This window comes from Carettochelys insculpta, chromosome 7 (genome assembly GCF_033958435.1).
Source record: "Carettochelys insculpta isolate YL-2023 chromosome 7, ASM3395843v1, whole genome shotgun sequence".
In the NCBI taxonomy this organism is placed as follows: Eukaryota; Metazoa; Chordata; order Testudines; family Carettochelyidae; genus Carettochelys; species Carettochelys insculpta.
This window is the reverse complement of record NC_134143.1, coordinates 70936280-70957216: the sequence shown is the minus strand read 5'-3', so window position 1 is coordinate 70957216 and position 20937 is coordinate 70936280. Positions and strand designations below refer to the sequence as shown.

The 20937-nt window shown below is 44.7% G+C and overlaps 1 protein-coding gene across 2 annotated transcripts in view; it reads right to left on the bottom strand.

Moving 5' to 3' along the window:
• The window catches only part of SH3PXD2A (SH3 and PX domains 2A), a 465726-nt gene that overhangs the window by 114880 nt on the left and 329909 nt on the right, over window positions 1–20937 (bottom strand). The window contains exon 7 of one of the 2 annotated variants that reach the window (XM_074999223.1): window positions 11750–11794. The exons of the other annotated variant lie outside the window; for it this stretch is intronic. Within the exon in view, the coding sequence (XP_074855324.1) occupies window positions 11750–11794 (45 nt within the window). The remainder of the gene's footprint in view (window positions 1–11749; window positions 11795–20937) is intronic. 2 annotated transcript variants of the gene reach the window in all.

Below are 20937 nucleotides of genomic sequence, written 5' to 3'. Positions count from 1 at the left end.
GAAAGGATGTGGATGCATTGGAGCGGGTCCAACAGAGGGCAACAAAAATGATTAGGGGCCTGGAGCTCATGACCTATGTAGAGAGGCTGAGGGATGGGGCTTATTAAGTTTGCAGAAGAGAAGAATGAAGGGCAATTTGATAGCAGCCTTCAACTTCCTGAAGGGGAGCTCTAAAGAGGATGGAGAAAGGCTGTTCTTAGTAGCAATGGATGACAGAACAAGGAGCAATGGTCTCAAGATACACAGGAGGAGATTTAGGTTGGATATCAGGAAAAACTGTTTCACCAGGAGAGCACTGAAGCACTAGAATGCGTTATCTAGAGAGGTGGTGAAATCTCCATCCCTAGAGGTTTTTAAGTCCCAGCTTGACAAAGTGCTGACTGGGATGATTTAGTTGGGGTTGACCCTGCTTCAGCCAGGGGCTGGACTCAATGACCTCCTGAGGTCTCTTCCAGCCCTATGATTATAAGATGGATGTGCTCTAAAAAAAGATAACTAGTTTACATTAGTGTAGTCCTGTAAAGCTTTACAAAAAAAACAACAAAAAAAAACAAACCACACTCTTCTGGTGCACTTTGTTTCAGTGAGCAGAAAAGCCCTTAGTATTGCAGTTGGTGCAATGAGGAGTTCAGAAAGACAACTTTTAAACAGGTCTGATTTTTAAAAAGTGCTATGGATCTTTAACAACGGTGACGCATCCCACATCTATATGTCCTTGGTCAAAAGTTCTCTCCTTCCTTTGCTATTGCATAGAGCAGCAGCAGCAGCCCTTCTACCCGCAGCTGACTGCATTTATACCCAGCGTGCAGAGGGCCACAGTGGCTTGAAGTCAAGAAATTGAACAGAAGATGAGTGTGGTCAGCATGCTGCAGGCCTGGGCCCACTCTTTGTACTCTGGGACTCGTTCACAAGAAATACTTCCCTCCTCCACAACATTTACAAGGTGGAGGTAAAGTCGTGAGGCAGCTCATTCCCAGGACCAAAGCCAGAGATGCTCTCAGTAGTAAAAGCCAGAGCCAGCTTACAGGCCTTCTTCCTGTATGTGAAAAGATGCAATGATTCTGTCCCCAGATGCCAAAGCGGCTGATAATCCCCTCCCCATAATAGCTTTTACAGAGCAGTCTGTGCAAAAAACTGCAGCATGCTGAAAACTTGAGACCTGAGAGAGTATAAAGTGATTTGAAATGAACAGCAAGACAAATAAAACTGCAAAAATGCACTGATTGGATTGGATCAGCAGTGATGTACAATTCCAGCATTCCTGTGCACAGGTTTAGATTTGACTTGCTAGAAAGGCGCTACGGCCTCATGTGAGAATTACAGGTTGGCCATCCAATTTAAATCTTCACTACCACTCTCTCGCTGCTCCAGCCTCCTCTAATTTATCCAAGCACAAAAGAATGCCACTGCTAAAATCATTGACAACTGATGAGCAGGGTGAAGAATAAACTCAAAATTCACTTGATGAACCAAGACTTTGTTTCCACTCAAACTCTGAAGATCCCAACTGTAGGCCTTCCCACCAGTAGGATGCATATTTCAGAACAGCACAGAAGAGTTTTCTTGCCTGTGAGGTTTTTGTCATCTAGTGTTTCCTGGTTAAGGTCTTCTAGGCACTTATTTTCTTCATAGGGCTCAGCTTTCCAACCCTCTTGATCCATCATGAAGTCAACCTCTGGGGACTGGGAAACAGTATCAGAGCTTGTCTGCACCTCTCCAGCAGGTGGCTGGTCCTGTCTCAATCCAAGCAAGAGAGCAGAGTTACCTCTGCAGATCTCAGAGACAGACTGACAAACCTCATGTCTCCTGGACAACATTGCAGGCCACTAGTATCAAACCAGTTCCTCCTCTGATGCACTGCAGTAGCTTACACTAGTCTGCAATGGCTGATCATTTAAACCATGACAGGACATAAGGATGTCTGGATACAGACACTTGAGAACCCTGAAACAGCATAAGACTTTGGCAAATCAGGCCTATGAAATCTGTACCAAGTGTTTACAGACTCTGGCTATAAGAATTAATATAAACCTAAGCAGTAAGATCTTTCAAGAGAAGCCAAAGAGGAACTGCCAGTGAGCACGCCCTAAATTGGCTTTTTAGTGGAAAGAGCAAGTAGCATTCGTATTTCAGGAGAGTCTTTGGCCTTAATGGACGCAACTAATTTAACCTAAACCCATTTTCTGCAAGGTATCTGGCAGTAAATACAGTGGGTGCCATTAAAGTGTCACTAGTTTCTACAGGAGGAGTTGGATCTTGGTGCTCTCCCATATTAAACAAGCAATAACTTGTGTCTCAGATCCAGCAGTGCAGCAACTTGCTAAACCTGGAATCTAAAAACGTAACACTTTCAGCATCTTTGGAAGTGGTTGCATGAGAAGCTGCAAGCAGCAGCCACTTTTCTGTCATTCCCCCCTGCCCACACACCCCACACCCTGTGCCAGCCCCTAGCCAAAAAGATGGCACCAGATTTTTTAACAACAAGTGGGTTCAATGTCAAAAGCCTTCCCAACCCTTTAGTTTCTCTAAGGTAATATGAGTACCATCTAAGCTGCACTTCCCCAATTAAAGGATTTTGGGGCTCGCACTGACTGCCATTGCTTGCTCCAATCCTTCCCTAAATTTCAGGACTGGGAGAAGAAGCCCACCTCTAGCCCAAGCCCTCGAAATCCACATGCTTAGGCAGACATATTGAAGAGTTAGAATACACATGAGGAAGAAGCACTTCCCATTGTTGCTACTTTTTTCCCTTGCATATTTCAGACGGACTTCTTTAGAGAGTTATATTCAAAGCTGAGACCTGTTTGAGCGTGGCCACTGATGAAGTTTGTCAGTTACTGCATGGCAATTAATGAGCCCTTATGGTTAGGCCAGATTTTCAGAAGTGTACAAATACTCAGCACTTCTCATTCATCGCAGTGGAAGCAACTAAGAAGTTCGGAAGCAGGGAGAAAAGAGAATCTACCTGTACAGAATCCTTCCAATACTATACACAAAGCCTTGCTTTGTACATAGCTTTTCCCTACTTCCTTAAGCACAATCTACGCATCCACTATATAGAGACCAATTCTCCCCTTTTCCTCAAATGTTCACTTTGGATTTCTGTTCAAAAACTTCTCCTCAGGCTTGTACACTCCCCAGTTCCTTCCTTTTAGGGGCAGGATAAATTTTGTTATGTGCATCATGGTCACACATGGATGTGCATCAGCAATAGAAACACATGCTGCCTGCTGTGGGTGCTCTGGTAATCAGCTATGCAGCACCTCATTCTCTCCTGGGTGGCTTCCCAAATGCTCAGCCTACAAGGAACACTGTCTCCCACACCCTAGATTCCCTCTTCTTGACTCTTGGTTAAGCATCTGCTCGTAAGAGGTGAGGTTTCAGGCCTGCCTGGGTCTTTAGTGCATATGATTCAGTAAAGATGCAGCCACACTACCTCCAATATTCAGCCAACATTTACTATTCTGGGGGGAATTCCATAACACTTTGCCATGCAGAATTGAGTATATTAACGTTGCGTGTGCACGATTTCCTCTCTCCACCCCCCTGCAAGAAATGGGCTGTGGTGCTGCTTGCCACCACGAGTAACCACTGGATGTCTTGAACACAGAAGGCACTTCTTGGGGCAGAGGGAGGGAGAGGGAGATGACTGATCCTGGCAGCTGCAGTTCTCAGCATGCCCTGAAGAAAGCAGAAAGTGGCAGATAGAAAACTTTCTGAAAGATTGGCACTGAGCATCCATCACTCTGAAAAAGCTAGGCTCGAGGCAGGGAGCAGCGTTCCCTGTAAGACGAGCGCTTTGGCAGTCGCCCAGGAGAGAGTCAGCTGCTATTCAGCTATTAGCAGAGCACCCACAGCCGTCAACATAAGTTTCTATTGGTGGTGCACATATTCACATGCCTTACTGTACATAAAATTAATTCTGCACACAGAGGTCAAACAGAAAGAAACTTGCTTGGGGAGGTGGAAAAGGGTAGAAAAAACAGGAACTAGGTTGTCATAGGGGTTTCTTTTACTCCTGGAGCTTGGGAGTTTGTTGTTCTAGATATACTTGCTGATGGGTATTTGGAAATAAAGTTACCAAAAAGAATAACAGAATCTGCTGTGATTAGGTAATGTTATGTTGACAAATAAAAATTCACCACACAATTTTAAAAAGTTCCGCAAAGCTTTAGATATCAAATGTGCCCAGAAGTAATCTTCATGTCAGGATTACCCAGAGCTCAGCAGGCCAGCCAAGGCATTGCTGGAAGTTGTATAGCCCCAACCACAGGATAGGCCAAAAACTGGCTAGATAAGTTTAGTGTTAGTTCCCTCTTCCCTTCCTCTCCCCAGGTATAGCTGTATGGGCCACCCAAAACGTACATTTCTTACACAGGTGTTCTAAGAAGCTCCACTGTATACACTCCCACAGCTACACACAGGCTTGTTTACCCAGGCAATGTTATAGCAGAATAATTATCGTACCACAGCTACAACAGTCAATTTGTCTGAAGTAGACAAGCTCTATGCAGCATAAAAACCTAGAGGAGGCAAGACATAAAAGTGGAAAAAGCAGCTAAACCAAGTCAGGGAAGGAGACATTTAAAGAAAAGTACAATACTTTACAGGGGTTGAAACAAACAGGGCAGAACATCTCCAGCAATAAAACTAACAGCTTTGGCATCTAAGATCTAAGTTCCTGCAGTCACACTTTCAATCAGGAAAACCAGACAATGGTATTAGTTATCCTATACTGAACACCATCATTTGTTGTGATGTTATTGTAGGAAACTGGAAGATATCTGGTAAAGGCACCAAGGGGAGTGGTAAAAGTTGTGGCTATTGCATATTATTGGGGAGCGTAGAAAGATTTATGTAGATACAGGTGTCTTAACATAAACACTTCTAATTCCAGATTACAAATAATCTGTCCAAATATTCTTAGTAAAACAATGTTCAGGGCCATTTTTATTGAGGATTTCGGGTTTGAACTAGGACTGCTTTTCAATTGCTTGGAGTATTGGCAAAGTGCTTCTTTGTAATAACCTTCTCCAATTATTAAACTGGTTCCATCAAGAAAAGTATAGATCATTTCTGTGTCCTCTTTTGTTTGGCTGAGATCACAATTTAACCCAAACCCAGATTTCTGATTCCTGGGGGAAGGGCGGGGGGTGGGGAGGATTCACAATAAAAAGGAGACTTTAGCCCATCGCTGCGATATACAAATAGACATAGTGGAAATGAAAGATGAAGAGGTGTTCCATGTAAGTATGTGATTTAGATGCATCTGTTTAAGTCTCACTCGAGGAGGGAGATAGTCAGGGCAACTTGAACTGAAAACCTCCTCAGTTGGCACAATCAACCAACACAGAATACACAGTCTCAACTTACAAGTTTACAACAATATTTCCTGAAGTCTTCATATATGCAATCCCACCAACAAAAGCACGAGGTCTGTAAAATTAACAGATCAGCTACCCCATAGAATGCAGTGTAACACTCTTCTCCCATATCCCCAGTACCTAGCCTAATTACACTGTCCATTCCATCCTGCCACCTCTTTAGATATGGATGCAGCAATCTGGCAGCATTACTATACCCTGTCCTGAGCAGTCTCATCTCACTCTGGGACCTCTCTGTGGCAGTTATAGAGCAGATGCAGGGACACCAAGCCAAATGTGCTGCCATGGAAGAGAACCAGTCTGGAGATGCCTCTAGCTTATTCAGTCAAAAAGGCAAATAGGATGTTAGGTATTATGAAAAAAGGGATAGGAAATAAGACAAGGAGTATCTTACTGCCCCTATATAAATCTATGATACGCCCAGATCTTGAACACGGTGTACAGATGTGGTTTCCTCACCTTAAACAAAAAAACAACAAAAAGATATCTTGGCACTGGAAAAGGTTCAGAAAAGGGCAACTAAAATGATTAGGGGCTTGGAACAGGTCCCATATGAGGAGAGGCTAAAAAGATTGGGACTTTTCAATTTAGAAAAGAAGAGACGGAGGGGGGACATGATAGAGGTATATAAAATTATGACAGGTGCGGAGAGTGTGAATAAGAAGTTATTTACTTGTGCCCATAATACAAGAACTAGAGGACACCAAATCAAATCAATGGGTAGCAGGTTTAAACCCAATAAAAGAAAGGTCTTCTTCACTCAGCACATAGTTAACCTGTGGAACTCCTTGCCAGAGGAGACTGTGAAGGCTAGGACAAAAACAGAATTTAAGAATGAGCTAGATAAATCATGGAGGTTAGGTCCATAAAAGGTTATTACCCAAGGGTAGGAATGGTGTCCCTGGCCTCTGATTGTCAGAGGCTGGAGATGGATGGCAGGAGACAAATCGCTTGATCATTGTCTTCTGTCCACCCCCTCTGGGGCGCCTGATGTTAGCCACTGTTGGCAGACAGGCTACTGGGCTGGATGGGCCTTTGGTTTGACCCAGTATGGCTGTTCTTATGTTCTTGAGGGACACACTCATCCCACAGCATACGTGACCTGCAGAACTGAAAATCTGGTAATTTTAGAAGCCCTTAAAAAAAGTGACCAAAAATCAGAATACTTCAAAAATTAGGACAGGCAGCCTTAAGGCAGAGGATGGGAACAGCACAGTGAGGTTAAGAGGAGAGCATGTGGTGCAACTCTACAGAACTAGCCAGATTCAGCCCTGGTGTAGCTTCATTAAAGTCAGTGGAATTACACAAGAACTGAACTTGGTCACACTGCTATCAAGCAAACACTTCATTTGATTCCTTTCCTTTATATTTTATTGGAAAATGCTGCAAAAGTCTTTACAAAAGTGAAAAAAGTTAAATATTGCTTTTTGCCAAGATTACCTTGTTAGTTTGGGGACTTTTTTATTTTTATCTGCTGGTTTCTAAGCCTGAGCCAAGAAAAATTAGAGGCAGGAGGGTGATGGAAAAAAAAAAAAAAAAAAAAGAAAAAAGCTAGATTTGCCTTCTCCCTACCCCTTTTGGAAACTTGGCTCATACTTTATGGAGTCCAAATGACTAGGTTACAGGTAGAAAAAGTTAAGAAAACTTTCGTTAAGTATTTTGCACACAGATGTGCTAAACCACTTGGCTATCATTCAAGCAGCTGCCAGACAGGGTTCTCCCAGCAGCTTAAAATCACCTAAGTACTTTGGCATTTGCCTGAATTCTGTTGCTGCAGCAATGTGCTCATATTGGATTCCTTAGACTGGTGTTGCCCCAAAATGAGAGAGAGATAGACACTGACTAGCTGGGGGAGTGGAGGAAAAAAAAGTGCAAGATCTATAGTTAAAAGCCATTCTAGAACAGCACTGGCAGAAGATAACAGAAGGTGTTCAATTAGTTTCTTGCTCCCAAATAGGGGACTTATACTTGAAAGCAACACTTCCCAGATAACTTCTGAAGGGGACAGGAGGGAGTGGAGCCAGATTCCTCCCAATGACTCCATAGGAGCAAAGTTTACTCCGAAGCTCAAGATGCGTCTCCTCATATGCATCCAACTTTGATGAGGTGTCACAGAAGAAATAGATTACTTTTCATAGTAGGCAGTGCTCTAGAACCATCGTTGCCAAAACACCAGCAGAGGGTTAGAAAGCACCAGGTGTGTGTGTGTAAGAGAGAGAAAGTCACTGTACTTCCAGATTAGGAAGTGAACTTGGTTTTAGAGAGGACCACCACACAAATGGAGTTGGAGTCATTCTACACCTCATGTTCATCTGACCACTGCCAGGACAGCCATTCGTGAGAATCTAAACAGTCACCATCCCAGCGGTCTGAAAAAGGTTTGGACCTGAATTCCAGGGTACTAAAGATGAGGGGTTAATACAGGTAAAGGAGCAGGTTGGCAGATTTGGGGTAGGTTGGACCAGTCTGGGAGTTAAAGAATCCATGCTACAGTACATGCATAGAGTAAGCACATGCAATGCTACATCAGGCAATGCAGTTAATCACTCACATCTGCTCCCTACCAGGCCAGAGCTCTTAAGAGCAAACCATTAATGTGACATTAGCTACAAGCAGCAGACAGTAGGGAATGGCCTTGTGTCTAGTTGGACTCTACCTCCTTTCCCTTTCCAGTCAGCCCAGAAGACCAGGCATTTTGTTTACTGCTTTGCCAGTAGCTACATAGGCTAAACAAAACCCTGCATAACTGTAACTGTAAAATATACCAGCCTACAGGATTTTCCACTACTACCCTTGGAGACATTCCATCTCTTTCTCAGTGGGCACACCTACATGGCGATAAGAGCATGGGAGCACGGCCATAGCTAGCCTGGTTCAGCTGACTAACGCTCACTGTTAGAGCCATCCCATCCACAGGATGAAGGGGGTGGCTGCACCAGGCCCTGAAATACTGGGAGTCCTGCATCAGCTGCCTCAACCGTCCTATGGCTAGAGGGTTACTTGGGTCTGAGGGCTGGGGGCAGCACAGGAAGTGGAGGTCATCTCCCCTCCAATGGCCACATCACCATATCAGCCTGCTGCACCTTGCTTCTCTGTAACCTCTTCCTCCCTTGACACCAAGTGCTAAGAGCATGGGAGGGTGGGGCAGGAGGTGCTGGTGGGACTGGTGCAAGAAATAAGCAGGTAGGGTGGAGGGGGGCAGGGAAAAGGGCACCCCCGCCACCAGCTGAAAGCAGCACACAGAACTGTGTAGGGGCATCTGAAAATCCGATGCTCTGAATTTTTGGAAGGGCTATACAGCTGCATATTGATGGCCCTGTCAGTATGGGTACTGCTGAGGGAAAGACTTCTGACAGTAGTACACGTGGCAAGCACACCGTTAATGTTGAATAGATGTGAGCAATCACTTGAACAAAGGATTCTCATCATATGCAAATTCTATTTAAAGCTAGAAAGGAAGTTACTCTTGGTTCTTCTCCATCGCCTCCCTGCCCAAGGAAGACTGCTATGAACACCTGTGGAAACAAGGGACCTAAATGGGGGTGCAAAGGGGCTGAACTCAGGCAAGACCTACCTGGAAATGCAAGCTGTAAGCTATGCAATTTACCTTCAAGAAAGCCCAGCAGCCGCTCAAAACATTTCTCATGAGAAGTTATTTGTAACCAGTATTCTTTAGTGAATTAAGCTTAGTTTGCGTGTTTTAATTGCTCAGAAATCTGCTTTGAACTGTTTGCTATACCTTATAGTACCTTAAGCTTTCTTTTTGCACTTAATAACACCTAGTTTGCCCCACTCATGAGTGAGCAGGGGCAAAAAAAGCCATGTATGTCTTCCTCCACATTGGGCACAGGGACAAATTTCATGAGTTCCTGGGGTCCGGATCGCTATGTAGTGCAAGACAATAGAATTTTTGACAAGTATCAGAGAGGTACAGACAAGAAGTCCCGTGGCACCTTATAGACTAACATATTATGGAGCATAAGCCTTTGTGGGCAAAGACCCGCTTTAACAGATGCATCTGACAAAGCAGGTCTTTGCCCACGAAGGCTTATGCTCCAAAAATATCTGTTAGTCTATAAGGTGCCACAGGACTTCTTGTTCTTAGTAGAATTTTTGGTTTACGCTCCATTGTGTACATTTGAGGTAAAGCAACCCGAGCTCAGTCCTTCCACACAGAGCTAGTCAAATTGTCATTCTATGTGCATGTGCATACTCTCCTTAACACAGTTTGTAGGTCAAAATGTTTCTTCCCTACAGAGAATCGTCAACTTCAAAACTACATGCTGACCTCCAGTAAGTCGCATGCTTTTAATGGGCATACTCAGTGGCCCCTTTACAAACAGGTAGCCTCCAACTGACCATGCTCACAGAACCCAGCAGGCTATCAGCCATTCAGAGAAGCTTGAAAAAGTGCAAGTTTCTCTTTCAACGAAGTTTGTTAAATCAAACAGGTCAACCTTGTCAGCACATGGGGGGGAAAAAGGAGACAATTCCACTTTTTGGACAGGCCCCAAACAGGTCTTGAGAGGAAAAAAAAAAATCCTCTATGAGCACAGCTCGGGCAAAGACCAGTGAATGAAGTTTTTATGCAGACTAAGTGGAACAAGTCCCTAAAATATTTTGCCAGATTAGAAGCAACACTCCTTGATTTAGTTGATCCCCACAGCCACATCTGCATGAAACAAATCCTACAGAATATACTCCAGGAAAAGTCACCATCTTATAACAAGAAGAAAAAAAAAAAAATCACTGTTCCTGAACCATTGGCTGTTCTAGATACACATGGTACAAGGCTCTACATTGGAGAAATAAAGTACCATTCGGGTCAAGGCCTGAAGTTTTTTAAACTAGTTGATAGAATGAGTTCAACCGATTGCTGAAGAATTAGGTAATTCATAATGAATATTAAAACAGCAGAGGGTTTTTTAGGGGGCAGAGTGAAGGCAGAGAACACATTAAAGAATGTAAAACACTAATCGAAGGACCTGTTATGAACACTGAAAACCAGCGTTAGCATTATTTTTAGTAGCATCAATCCCATGGTGCTGAAGTCCATCAATGTAGTGTCATGATGATACTTGCTCTATTTGCCCCTTAAGGTAATAGACGCTAGGATGAATCAGGTCTTTGGCATGTCTTCTCTGGCAAGAATCAGAGGAAAGAGCACTGCTTGCCTTGGTGTGATTCCCAGGAGCATCTGCCAGGTCTTTGGAAGCCAACCTCTGGTAGAGGATTGGATTACGTACATTGACAGAAGACGGTTTTCCCCGCCTCACTTCATGAGAAAATGATAAGTCTCCTCCTCCCTTGACAATTATGCAAAGAGCTTGAGCCTCTGTTCTTTTGTATTATAATATACCTACATTAAAAACACACCTTTCCCTTAGTGCCAGAGTGCATTTCCACACAGGACATGAATACTTTACAACAGAAGGAAGCCTGTTCCAAGTTCCATACACCTCTACGATCCCTTTCTTCTGAATATCGGTCTAACTGAACAGGTACCCTGTTACAACTGCTAACTTTGCTTCTGAAAGCCCATTCCTCACTTCCCTTATCTGTGACATGAATCTCTCTCAGACTCCCTCACAGCATAGTCTAGCTGTTTGACCAAGAAAGTGACTAACAGTTAACCTTCACAAATCACACAACAAGGTGAACAAGCACTTTATAGTGTTTTCTATCCATTTGCATAGTATCACCCATGAACACTATGGTTTGAAAGCATGCTGCCCTAAGAATGGCATCCGCCCTCCCACCCAGCAGATTTCTCCCTGGATTAGGGAGGATGGCTTCATACAGACATTCCCAGATTTCAGATTCAGGTCCATTCTAGTTCAGCATCACAAACACTTCCAATAAGTGACATTTCACATGCAACACAACGCTGCAGGATCAAGGAGCATTCTATTCCTTTCACAGTAGCAAAACAATTGCAGAGGAACAGTGATGTTTGGAGGAAAGGCAGGTAGAAATAGTTTCTGAATGTGCCCAAATTATATGGAGGGTTGACTCCACCTCTTCCTTCTCCAGTGCTATTCACATGAGTAGCACAGTGTCAGGGAACTGAGCTGACTGTGACAATACCATATTTAAGGGCCAGCACCCATAATGTGCTACCTTTTCTTTTTTAGGACTGTTCTTTGAGGTCTATATATTTTGAAAAGCTGATCTAGCAGGTTGTAAAGCCTAAGAACTTTGGCAAAAGCCAGTAAGATGGCCTCTCCCTTCTTCACATGCAAAGATCCCCAAAATGCAGTGCTGGAACAAAACCCACTGATTTTAAATGTTATTTTCTTACAGTGGCATGCTGAATACTAAGAGAGTTAAACAAAACTACACACCACACACAAGTAACTTAGTACCTTTAACTTCCTTCTTTGGAGTCTCAGAGAAGCTGGACATCCAAACTTCATAGTCCAAGAAGAGGGCAGCAGTAAAATAAAGAGAGTTATTAGAAAAACACACACAAAAACAAAAAAGCAGTTTCATAGCTCTGCAGAAAAACAGAGTTAAAATAGCTTTTGGGTAACAAGGACATACCCTCAGATAGAAACCTTGCCCTCGTTGGAGATGGGCAAGGAGACCAAATAGCTTCTAGAAGGAAATTTCTTGATGTAATGGACCAAATTCATCCTGGGTTTCTTAAACCCAGATCTTGCGAAAGACTTCACTTCTAGCAGAGCTAGAATTCCACATACTGGTGTGTGGCATTCCTTGGGAAATATTCTGGCACACAATGTAATACTAAGAACAGTTTTGGCTCCATCAGTCTCACAGCAGCAAGAGACCACTTGAAGGGGACAAAAAACCAATACACGTTAAGGGATTTGTGACTCATTAATTGGATTCACAGGATAAGGTTCTTTGAACATGCTTTTGGTCTCTAGTCTGCACTGGCAATTCACCAGTTACCCAATGCACAGCAGAAGTCACTTTTGATGGGGTCTCCAAATTAAAATCTGAAGTAAAAAACCCATACAGTTTAAGTAACACATTGCATTTCTGTAGCATTAAGGATCTCAAAAGCTCACTACTCCCACTGTCGTAGGTAAATTATGCCCTTGTGTCCATACATAGTAAAGAGAGAGAGAGGTTATTGGAAATTGCACTGGCTGACAGGTTTTCAGTGCAAGGCCATTCACTAGAACTCACTTTCCCATCAGGCTCAAGAGAACGAGAGTCTGCCCTTAAGAGCAGAGTGGGATGCCCTTAGAGACCTTAAGGCTCTGACTGGGGCACTAGCCTGGAAGTCACATTCTGGATGTGCCACCAATTCTTCAAATTGTCTTGGACAAATCACATTGCTGCTGAGTGCATTTTCCCCCATATACAAGAGAGAAATAATGAGCCTTCCCAACTCAAAGTGCTTTATGATCTATAAATAAGACACTACTGAGAACAGTGTAGTTTTTTTGGTGGAGGTGATGGTGGGATTGTTTTGGAGCGAGTGCACGCCTGGACACTGGATGTCTTATCACTAGTTTGTAGGTATATATCCAGTGACATTAAGATGCACAGATACATCAAAGCCCAATCAGCCAGGTCTCTGTCACATTACTCTAAAGAGACAGACGCAGGTGACAGAATCAACCAGCAGAGTCCTATCAAATTCAAGGTCCATTTAGGTCAGTTTCAGACCCATAGGATTCTAAATGATCATACATTTCCTGATTTCTGCTATTTAAAACTGAAAATTCAGCGTTGTAACTGTAGGGGTATGCAGGGGAATTGCAAAGTATTATAAAGCAGGTTGCAGTTCTGCTACTCACTTCCACACTGCTGGATGCAGTGCCACCTTCACAGCTGTGCGGCTGCAGTGTGGCCATTACTGACCAGGACCACAGCTGTGGAGGCAGAACCCCTACCAGCAGTAATGTAGAAGGAACGATGACAAGGGTAGCCGTACTAGACTGTGCCTTCCTTAGTTCTGCACTTCCACTGGTGAGGGCGTGGCCTTCACAAATGGGCATCCAAACATCATCTGTTGCACTCCAGCCACTTAGCTCTGGAGGGAGAGCAAAAGTAAGGGTGGCAATATTTTGACCTCCTTGCAATACCCTTTTGGATCAGGACACTCTCCCTCATCCCCCATTTGAGAAACGAGACCTCCGTCGTGAAATCTTTTTAGCAGAGGATAAAAGCCAAACAACAGATTCCACAGGGGAAGACCAGATTTCATGGTCTATGAGGTGTTTTTCATGGCTGTGAATCCGGTAGGACCCTAACGGTAAGTGAAATGGCAAAAACTGTCCCATCCAAAAGGGAGGGCAGAAGATGGAGAAGTTTCAAAGCTTACACTCTGACAAGCCAACATTGCAAACCAAAAACGACCAAAGACAAGAGATATTTGAGATATTTGAAATAAAGAAAATGTCTATCAGGGTCTTACATACTGGAGCTGGGTGTTCCAGTAGAATGAACTTATGGTAACCCACTTGGGGCACTCGTGAATAAAAATGAGCCAGTTCAGAAATAACTGCTGATAATTCATGAAGCTTTCCATGCTGTTCTATAGCACCTTACTTTTATTTGAGGCAGGCTTTTTAAAATAAAGCAGCTTTTCACCCTTGGCTCTAGTAGTGGATCCAAGAATGGGTATAAAATGTATTTGAATAGTTTGGTTCTTGCATTCTCACACAAAAAAATAAAATAAAGGATCAGAGCTTCTCTTGCCCAAGATCCCAACAGCCGTTAGAAACAAATGAGAAAGCCGCCAAAGGAGAAGACGGATAGCATATTTCAGCTGCTCCAGCACAACACATCTGCTTAGCATTAAACTTCCTTCCCCGGTACTTTTTTTTAAATGCCAAGATGCTTAGGCTCTGATTGCTCCCAGCTCCTAAACCTCCCCCCCAAAAAATAATAAAAATATCCGAGACCGCAGTGATGCATGCAGCCTCAAACAGCTCATGAGGAGAAAGTTTGGGGGGGAGGAAGTGGGGGCAGAGGGTGAAGACAGTTCTGCAATTGTGCCAGCAAAACAAAAGCCATAACAAAACAGCCCAGGGTTTTCCTTTATGACAGAGTTTTACTTGAATTCTGCACCTGGAATTGGAGTTAATTTAGAATTATACTAGTGATGGTAAATGCACAACCCCTTGATTCCTTTTGTCCACTCTCCATTAGGTTGCTAAAAGACAACTAGGCACCACTGACTATGGAGAGAGAAAACCCATCATTTGAAAGGGCAGTTAAAGTTGTCTGCTAATGCAAATCACTCCTAATATAGTTGCTGCCCAATCCTGTTCCTACCCAGTTCCTCAGGATTTTGCTTGCAATTTCAAGTGGGATCAGGCCCTCCAAAATTTTGTGGAAGTGGTTTCCTTAAGCACAAAGCAGTGAGCTGAATGGCTTGTGAGTAGCATTAAGCAAGTTAGCAGTGAAATAGGAGAGGTCTCTCTCCTGGAAACAGCTGCTGACCTCTAGTCTGATTTAAATTGCCATTCTGCTCTACAGATGGGGCTGCTCTTGTTGCTCAGGTGGAATGAGAGAGAAGATGCAGATCAGATTTAAACCAACCAGTTGCCATGACAGATGCCTAAGCAGATATTACTTGCCGTCACCAGAAGGATTCTTGATGCCATTAAGGCAGGCTTTTCTGGTGTGCCTCTTTCCAGTGGAGGTAGAGACTCAGGCTTTGACTCCTCGGTAGAGATACAGTAAACCCTCGATTTAATGGACTAATAGGAGGAAGGGGTGTCCGTTAATGCTAAAAGTCCATTATATCCAAATGGTTATACTGTATGACAATGAACTGACTTTCCCAGCCCATCACTCACTCCTGTCCTCATGCCCCCTCTTCCCTTTCCCCCTCCAGCCCCATTCTTCCCCTCACACCTACATCTCGCTCTCCCAATTACCAGGAGAGGAGCTGAAGGCTGGTCTAGCTCCTTCCACCCCCTGCAGCTCTCAGCACTGCAGCTCCTCCAGCCCACGGCTCTGAGCTAGCTGTGCGAAGGTAGAGCATGGTTGCCCCCAGCCTGCCAGCACACAGCAGCTCCAACACCATGGCTGCTGCTCAGTGCCATTGCAGGCAGTGGCAGCCAGAAGCTGGGGGAGGAGAGCTCCTGTGCCCTGCTGCAGGGCCCCCCTCACCCCACCAGCTCCTCTAGGCCCAGTGGGGGCCCCTCCGGTCCCAGCAGTCCCAGACGCTCCGGCAGCGGCTCTGGTGAGTCTCCACCATTTATTTAGGTGGGAGCTGGGGGCGGGGCTAGCAGACAGCAGCTTATTTCCAAAGGTTGTTATATCAGGGTCAGTTAAACTGAGGGTTTTCTGCACTTTAATCTTGCAACACAGCCCCACAGGTCTTGTGTAAAAACTAGTGCTATTGAAACAAGAATGGCCACACTGGCTGAGAACAAAGGTCCATCTAGCCCCATATCTGGTCCTCCATCCACAATCCTCCTCCTCCCTCCCAGAGCTGGGATGCCACAAACATCTGATTTGTGGCATTCCAACTCAGGGGTGGAGGGGAAGGAGTGGGGATGGAGGACAGATCAGGAAATTAGTGCCACTCTGCAAACACCAGGAGGGAGTGTGGAGGCTGAGGAAGTGTTCGCTCCAGTATGTGGAGCTGGGGGCAGCAGGCCGCCCATCACTGGCTTAGAGACACTTGAACTTTTCCAAAGTTCTGTGGGTGTGTGCATCATCTCTTGTTACCATCTGTATTACCTCTAGGAGCCCTCATTGCTGACCTGGGATGTGTTGTGCCAGGAGCTGTCTAGACATATTAAAAAAACCCAAACCACTCTGCAAAGACCTTGTAACTGAGTCTCTTAATCTGCAGACTGCTATCTTCTTTGACACACAGTGGCTATGTCTACACTAGCCCCAAATGTTGAAATGCCCATGCAAATGGCCACTTCGAAGTTTACTAATGAAGCACTGAAATGACTTTATTCCCATCAGCTCATGGCAATAAGGGGACTTCGAAGTAGGCGGACTCCTTTCGAAAAGGAGCCCCGTCGGGACGAGCTGCGTGGCGGCGAGGCACGTCAATTTCGAAGTGCCGCGGCCGCCCACATGCTAATGAAGCGCTGAAATGCATATTCAGCGCTTCATTAGTAAACTTCGAAATGGCCATTTGTGTGGCCATTTCGAAGTTTGGGGCTAGTGTAGACACGGCCAGCGTAAGGCAACAGGTTTTGATTCCTTGGAGCAAACATAAGGCCACCCATTAGTAGACACAGAGCTCCTGTAGGGACTCTCCCACCTCATTCATAATCTTTTAGACACACTACAAAGAACACCAATTCAAATTAAGATGGTGCAAATTCTGCTCTCCCCTTCCCTGGGGAAAGCAGAAATTGAGAGCACCTCACACAGCAAGATCTCTTTCAGCTAGCAGCTTTCATCTGAGTCGCCCCAAGCAAATCATCTATTGATCAATGGATAGTTGCCATGGGCTCCCGACATCAATAGGGATAAAAATTAAGGAAGACAGGAGTAATCTCAGGGCACATTCTGTGGGTCAATCCACAGAAGGACCACACAGAAAGCAAGAGGTGGAACAAGGAAACTCATCTGCACTCCTCTTCCTGCTCATCATTAGCTGTTCCAGGGTTTCTTTGTTGTTGCTTACAGGACCAACAGCAGTTCTCAATGTGCAGCATGCCATGACTATGTTTTCCTGTACTGAATTTCAACAATGAAAGTTTAACTGCCAGATATCTTCACATTAAAGGGCCTATTATCCTTCTGACCCTCAAGCGGGAAGGTACATGTCAGCAGAGGTTAGAGACCGTTGCACATGGAAAATTAATAGCCTAGAAATGACCATCATGAAGCCCTCCCACAAGACCTCTCAACTGAAAATATGAGGGCCTCCTTGCAATTGGCAAATTGCACATGCAAAACCGGGAAGGGAAGGCTAAATAGCATCTCTCTTGCTGATTAAGTATGCACAACCACACTTAAGGGTAAGCATGGACTTTAAAAACTGAAAAAAGCAAGCTCCAACAATTCCTAGTGAAAGAGGTACTCTAAACCTGCTCCCATTGATGTTATTGCTTCAGAAAAAATCAAAAGTAGATCATCAGGGCACAGAGCAACAGTATTTCAGTCATAAGTACAGCCATCCACGCCAATAAAATTTGGTTCCCTGAATCCTTCCTATATACACCCATTATTTTTAGTTTTAATTTGAGAAAACTAAGATAAAACCAAACATTCAAAATTCCTGCAGAATGAGGTTGTGCACAGGCCATCAATGTTATGTACCACTTAAGCCAGGAAAGCTTCATTGGTGGTCTAGCAGATGGAAATGGATCCTCAACAGGCTTCAAGTGAGCCAAAACTGGCCACTCCTCCGGCTCAGTTACCTCTTTGTACAATAGGGGGGTGTGTTCTCAGATACCACGGCATGAAGAAGGTCAGCAAGAGTTGACTAAAGCCATTAAGATGATTTTCAGGAAGCTAGCCCATTCTACGTATACACCCACAGCCCAGAGAAGAGGGGGAGGAAAAAAAAAGTTTGTCAAGGTCAGGAGATAACATTCATATTAGAACTTTTTAGCTCAGGCCCATTTTACTGATCCACTATCACTTACACAGTTTAACCTCAGTAGAGCTTCTCACAGCCAACTTAGTTAACAGCCTTACCCTTTTGGGCACCATTTTCAGCCGAAAGCGCTAGTCTCAAAAGTTGCTCACAGAACGATATTGAAACCCTGTCAACATGGGCATTGACTCTCTTGAAGGGTATGAAACCCATGCCTATCTAACGTCAAGACAGGTGACCTGAGGGCAAGCAAAACAAAAGGGTCAATGTGATTCTGAGTGTAATCCACCACTATGAGTTCAGAAGTTTAAGTGTCATTATGGGTGTGCTCTCCTCAAGAGTAGAGCTGTGGGGATAACTCAGTGGTTTGAGCATTAGCTGCCTAAACTTAGGGTTGTAAGTTCAATCCTTTATGAATGGACGTATCAAATATTGTACTTGTAACATTATATTTTATTAGGTGAGCTTTCGTAGGACAGACCCCCTTCTTCAGACCATAGCCATACCAGAACAGACTCAATATTTAAGGCACAGAGAACCAAAAAACAGTAATCAAGGTGGACAAATCAGGAAAAAAGTTAAAGGTGAGCAAATCAGAGTAGAGGGGTGGGATGCAGAGGGAGGGAAGTCAAGAATTAGATTAAGCCAAGTATGCAAACAAGCCCTTATAGTGACCCAGAAAATTCCCATCCTGGTTCAAACCATGTGTTAATGTGTCGAATTTGAATATAAAAAAGTTCAGCAGCCTCTCTTTCAAGAGTGTTGTGAAAATTCCTCTTCAATAATAAACAGACTCTTAAGTCATCAACAGAATGGCCCACTCCATTAAAATGCCGGCTAACAGGTTTGTGGATCAGGAGTGTTGTGTCTGTTTTGTGCCCATTAACTCTTTGTCTATGAATTTGAAGTCTGTCCAATATACAAAGCATCTGGGCATTGTTGGCATCTCAGACAGTGCCCACGATTCTGTGAATAACTTGGTTAGATCCAGTGATGGTATCTCTGTCAGGGATTTTTATCTCTAGGACATAACTGCCCCCGTGTGTCAGGGAAAACAAGCCTCTGGCTGAGGTAAAATCTATGCGGGTACATGGAAAACCCAAAGTGTCACATGCTGCCATTTTGCTGCAGCACCTACAGCCATTTTGAGGCAGTTGGTTTCCCCGGTAACCTGAACTCATGGAGCTTGGAGCTAGGATCAAATGGTGTCCTCTGATTGGCCGAAGGGGGAGAATTTCTAGAACCTTCGGCTGAAAGGAGGACCTAATTGAAAACTGCAACACAGGATCATGAATATTAAAATTACCTCGTAAATAATCATGAGAGCTTCCTATAAATTCTGAGCCCCCAGCTCAGTCTAGAGGGGGAGAGAGAGAGAAAAAGAAAGAAGTCCCTGTCCCTTGGAGAGCAAAAGGAAAGCACAGAGAGCTAACAATCACTGTACCTGCAGCCTCCCTCAGGGGGAGCTGCCTCAGAGCTGACATTCGCTGTACTGGCAGTCTCCCTCAGGGGGAGCTGCTTAAGAGCAGATCACTGCAGCTGCGGCTTCCCTGAGGAGAAAGGCCTAGGCAGCTGTGAAGCGGTGCCATCGTACAAGCACCCCCACGTTCCCTAGCCTCGCATTTGCATCGAGGAGCGGCAAGTGGGTCTCCAGGCATACTCACCGCGTGGCAAACTGGCCCGTGGCTCCGGCTACGGGTACTGCGTACCCGGTGAGGAAACCGGGGCCCCACCAACATCATCCAGCCTTCCTTGCTCCTCCGGCAGCCCCACCGCCTGTGCATTTACCTCGATGACCTCGCAGCCAAACTTGACTACTGGACACGACCTTCTTTACCGAATTTGACTACCGGACGCGACCACTCATCTGATCTTAACACATAACTGAACTAAACAACCCTCATTTAAATTCACCTGGGATAGCGAGGTCCCCACTGGGGAAGCAGGGGGTAGCTTCCTTTGCTACGCAGCGGGCTGAGAAGCCGACCACAGTCCCTGAGGGTCTGACCCCTTGAGGGCCAGGCCTAAACTCCCAGGAAAATTGTACTTGGTCAATATTGTACTTGTATATAGTTATTAGTTGTTTGTTATTTCCTAGTTAATGATAGTTAAGTAGTGTAGTTAATGGTTAAGTAAAATATTAATTTCCCGAGCCCAACCTAATTTCTTGGACTTGCTCACTATGTGATTGCAGGTGGGAAGTGGTACCACCTACCTGCCCTTTCATACTGGTACGGATACGTCCCTCCAGGAAAAGGCTGGATACGTCCGGCCACTTGGGTCGGGAGTGGTGCCCCAGCCCAAAAGCGTAGTTTGATAGTCCAAGGATACTTTTAATCAATTTATGCTCGTGGTGTAGTGTAATATATTTCTATAGATGTAGTTTATGAAAAGTAATTTATTGATAAGTTATCTGGTTCTCTGCCTTTTAATAAATTTCCTTTGTTTCGCTTCCTCTGATTGGTATTGTCCCTTTCTCTCTCTCTCGCTCTCTGTCGCTGGCCTGTGCGCGCCAGGGTGGGGCTAAGTGAGATACAGAAGGTCCCATGCAAAGCCCCAAGTTCTCTCACCTGTCTGGAGAGCGGGGGCGGGTCTGAGGTTTGTACCATCGTCCCTCCTTGGGGGAAAAGGCTCTCGGGGTCCCGAACAAACCGCATGGGCGGTGAGGCCTTTTTAAGCGCCCGCTTCCGCTTTTTGCCCACCAGTCCCTGGTGCGACAATCTCCAGAAAAGATGTGGACAAAGCTGGCAGCGGGCTTTGCTGCAAGGAAAAATTCCAGGAATGGTGTTCCTGCGGTACAGGCTGTGGCTGTTGATGAGAATCCTCATAAGGTTGGAGGTTTTCTGTAGGAGAGAACAGGCCTGTCAACTTGGGCCTTCTGGAGTGTGGCTTCCCAATTAAGGATAGTTTGTAGATCTTTAATTTGTTGCAGTGGTTTGAGCTGGGAGCTGTAGGTGATGACCAGTGGTGTTCTGTTCTTGGCTTTTTTGGGCCCATCTTGGAGTAGTTGGTCTCTAGGTATTCGTCTGACCCTGTCGATTTGGTTTTTTT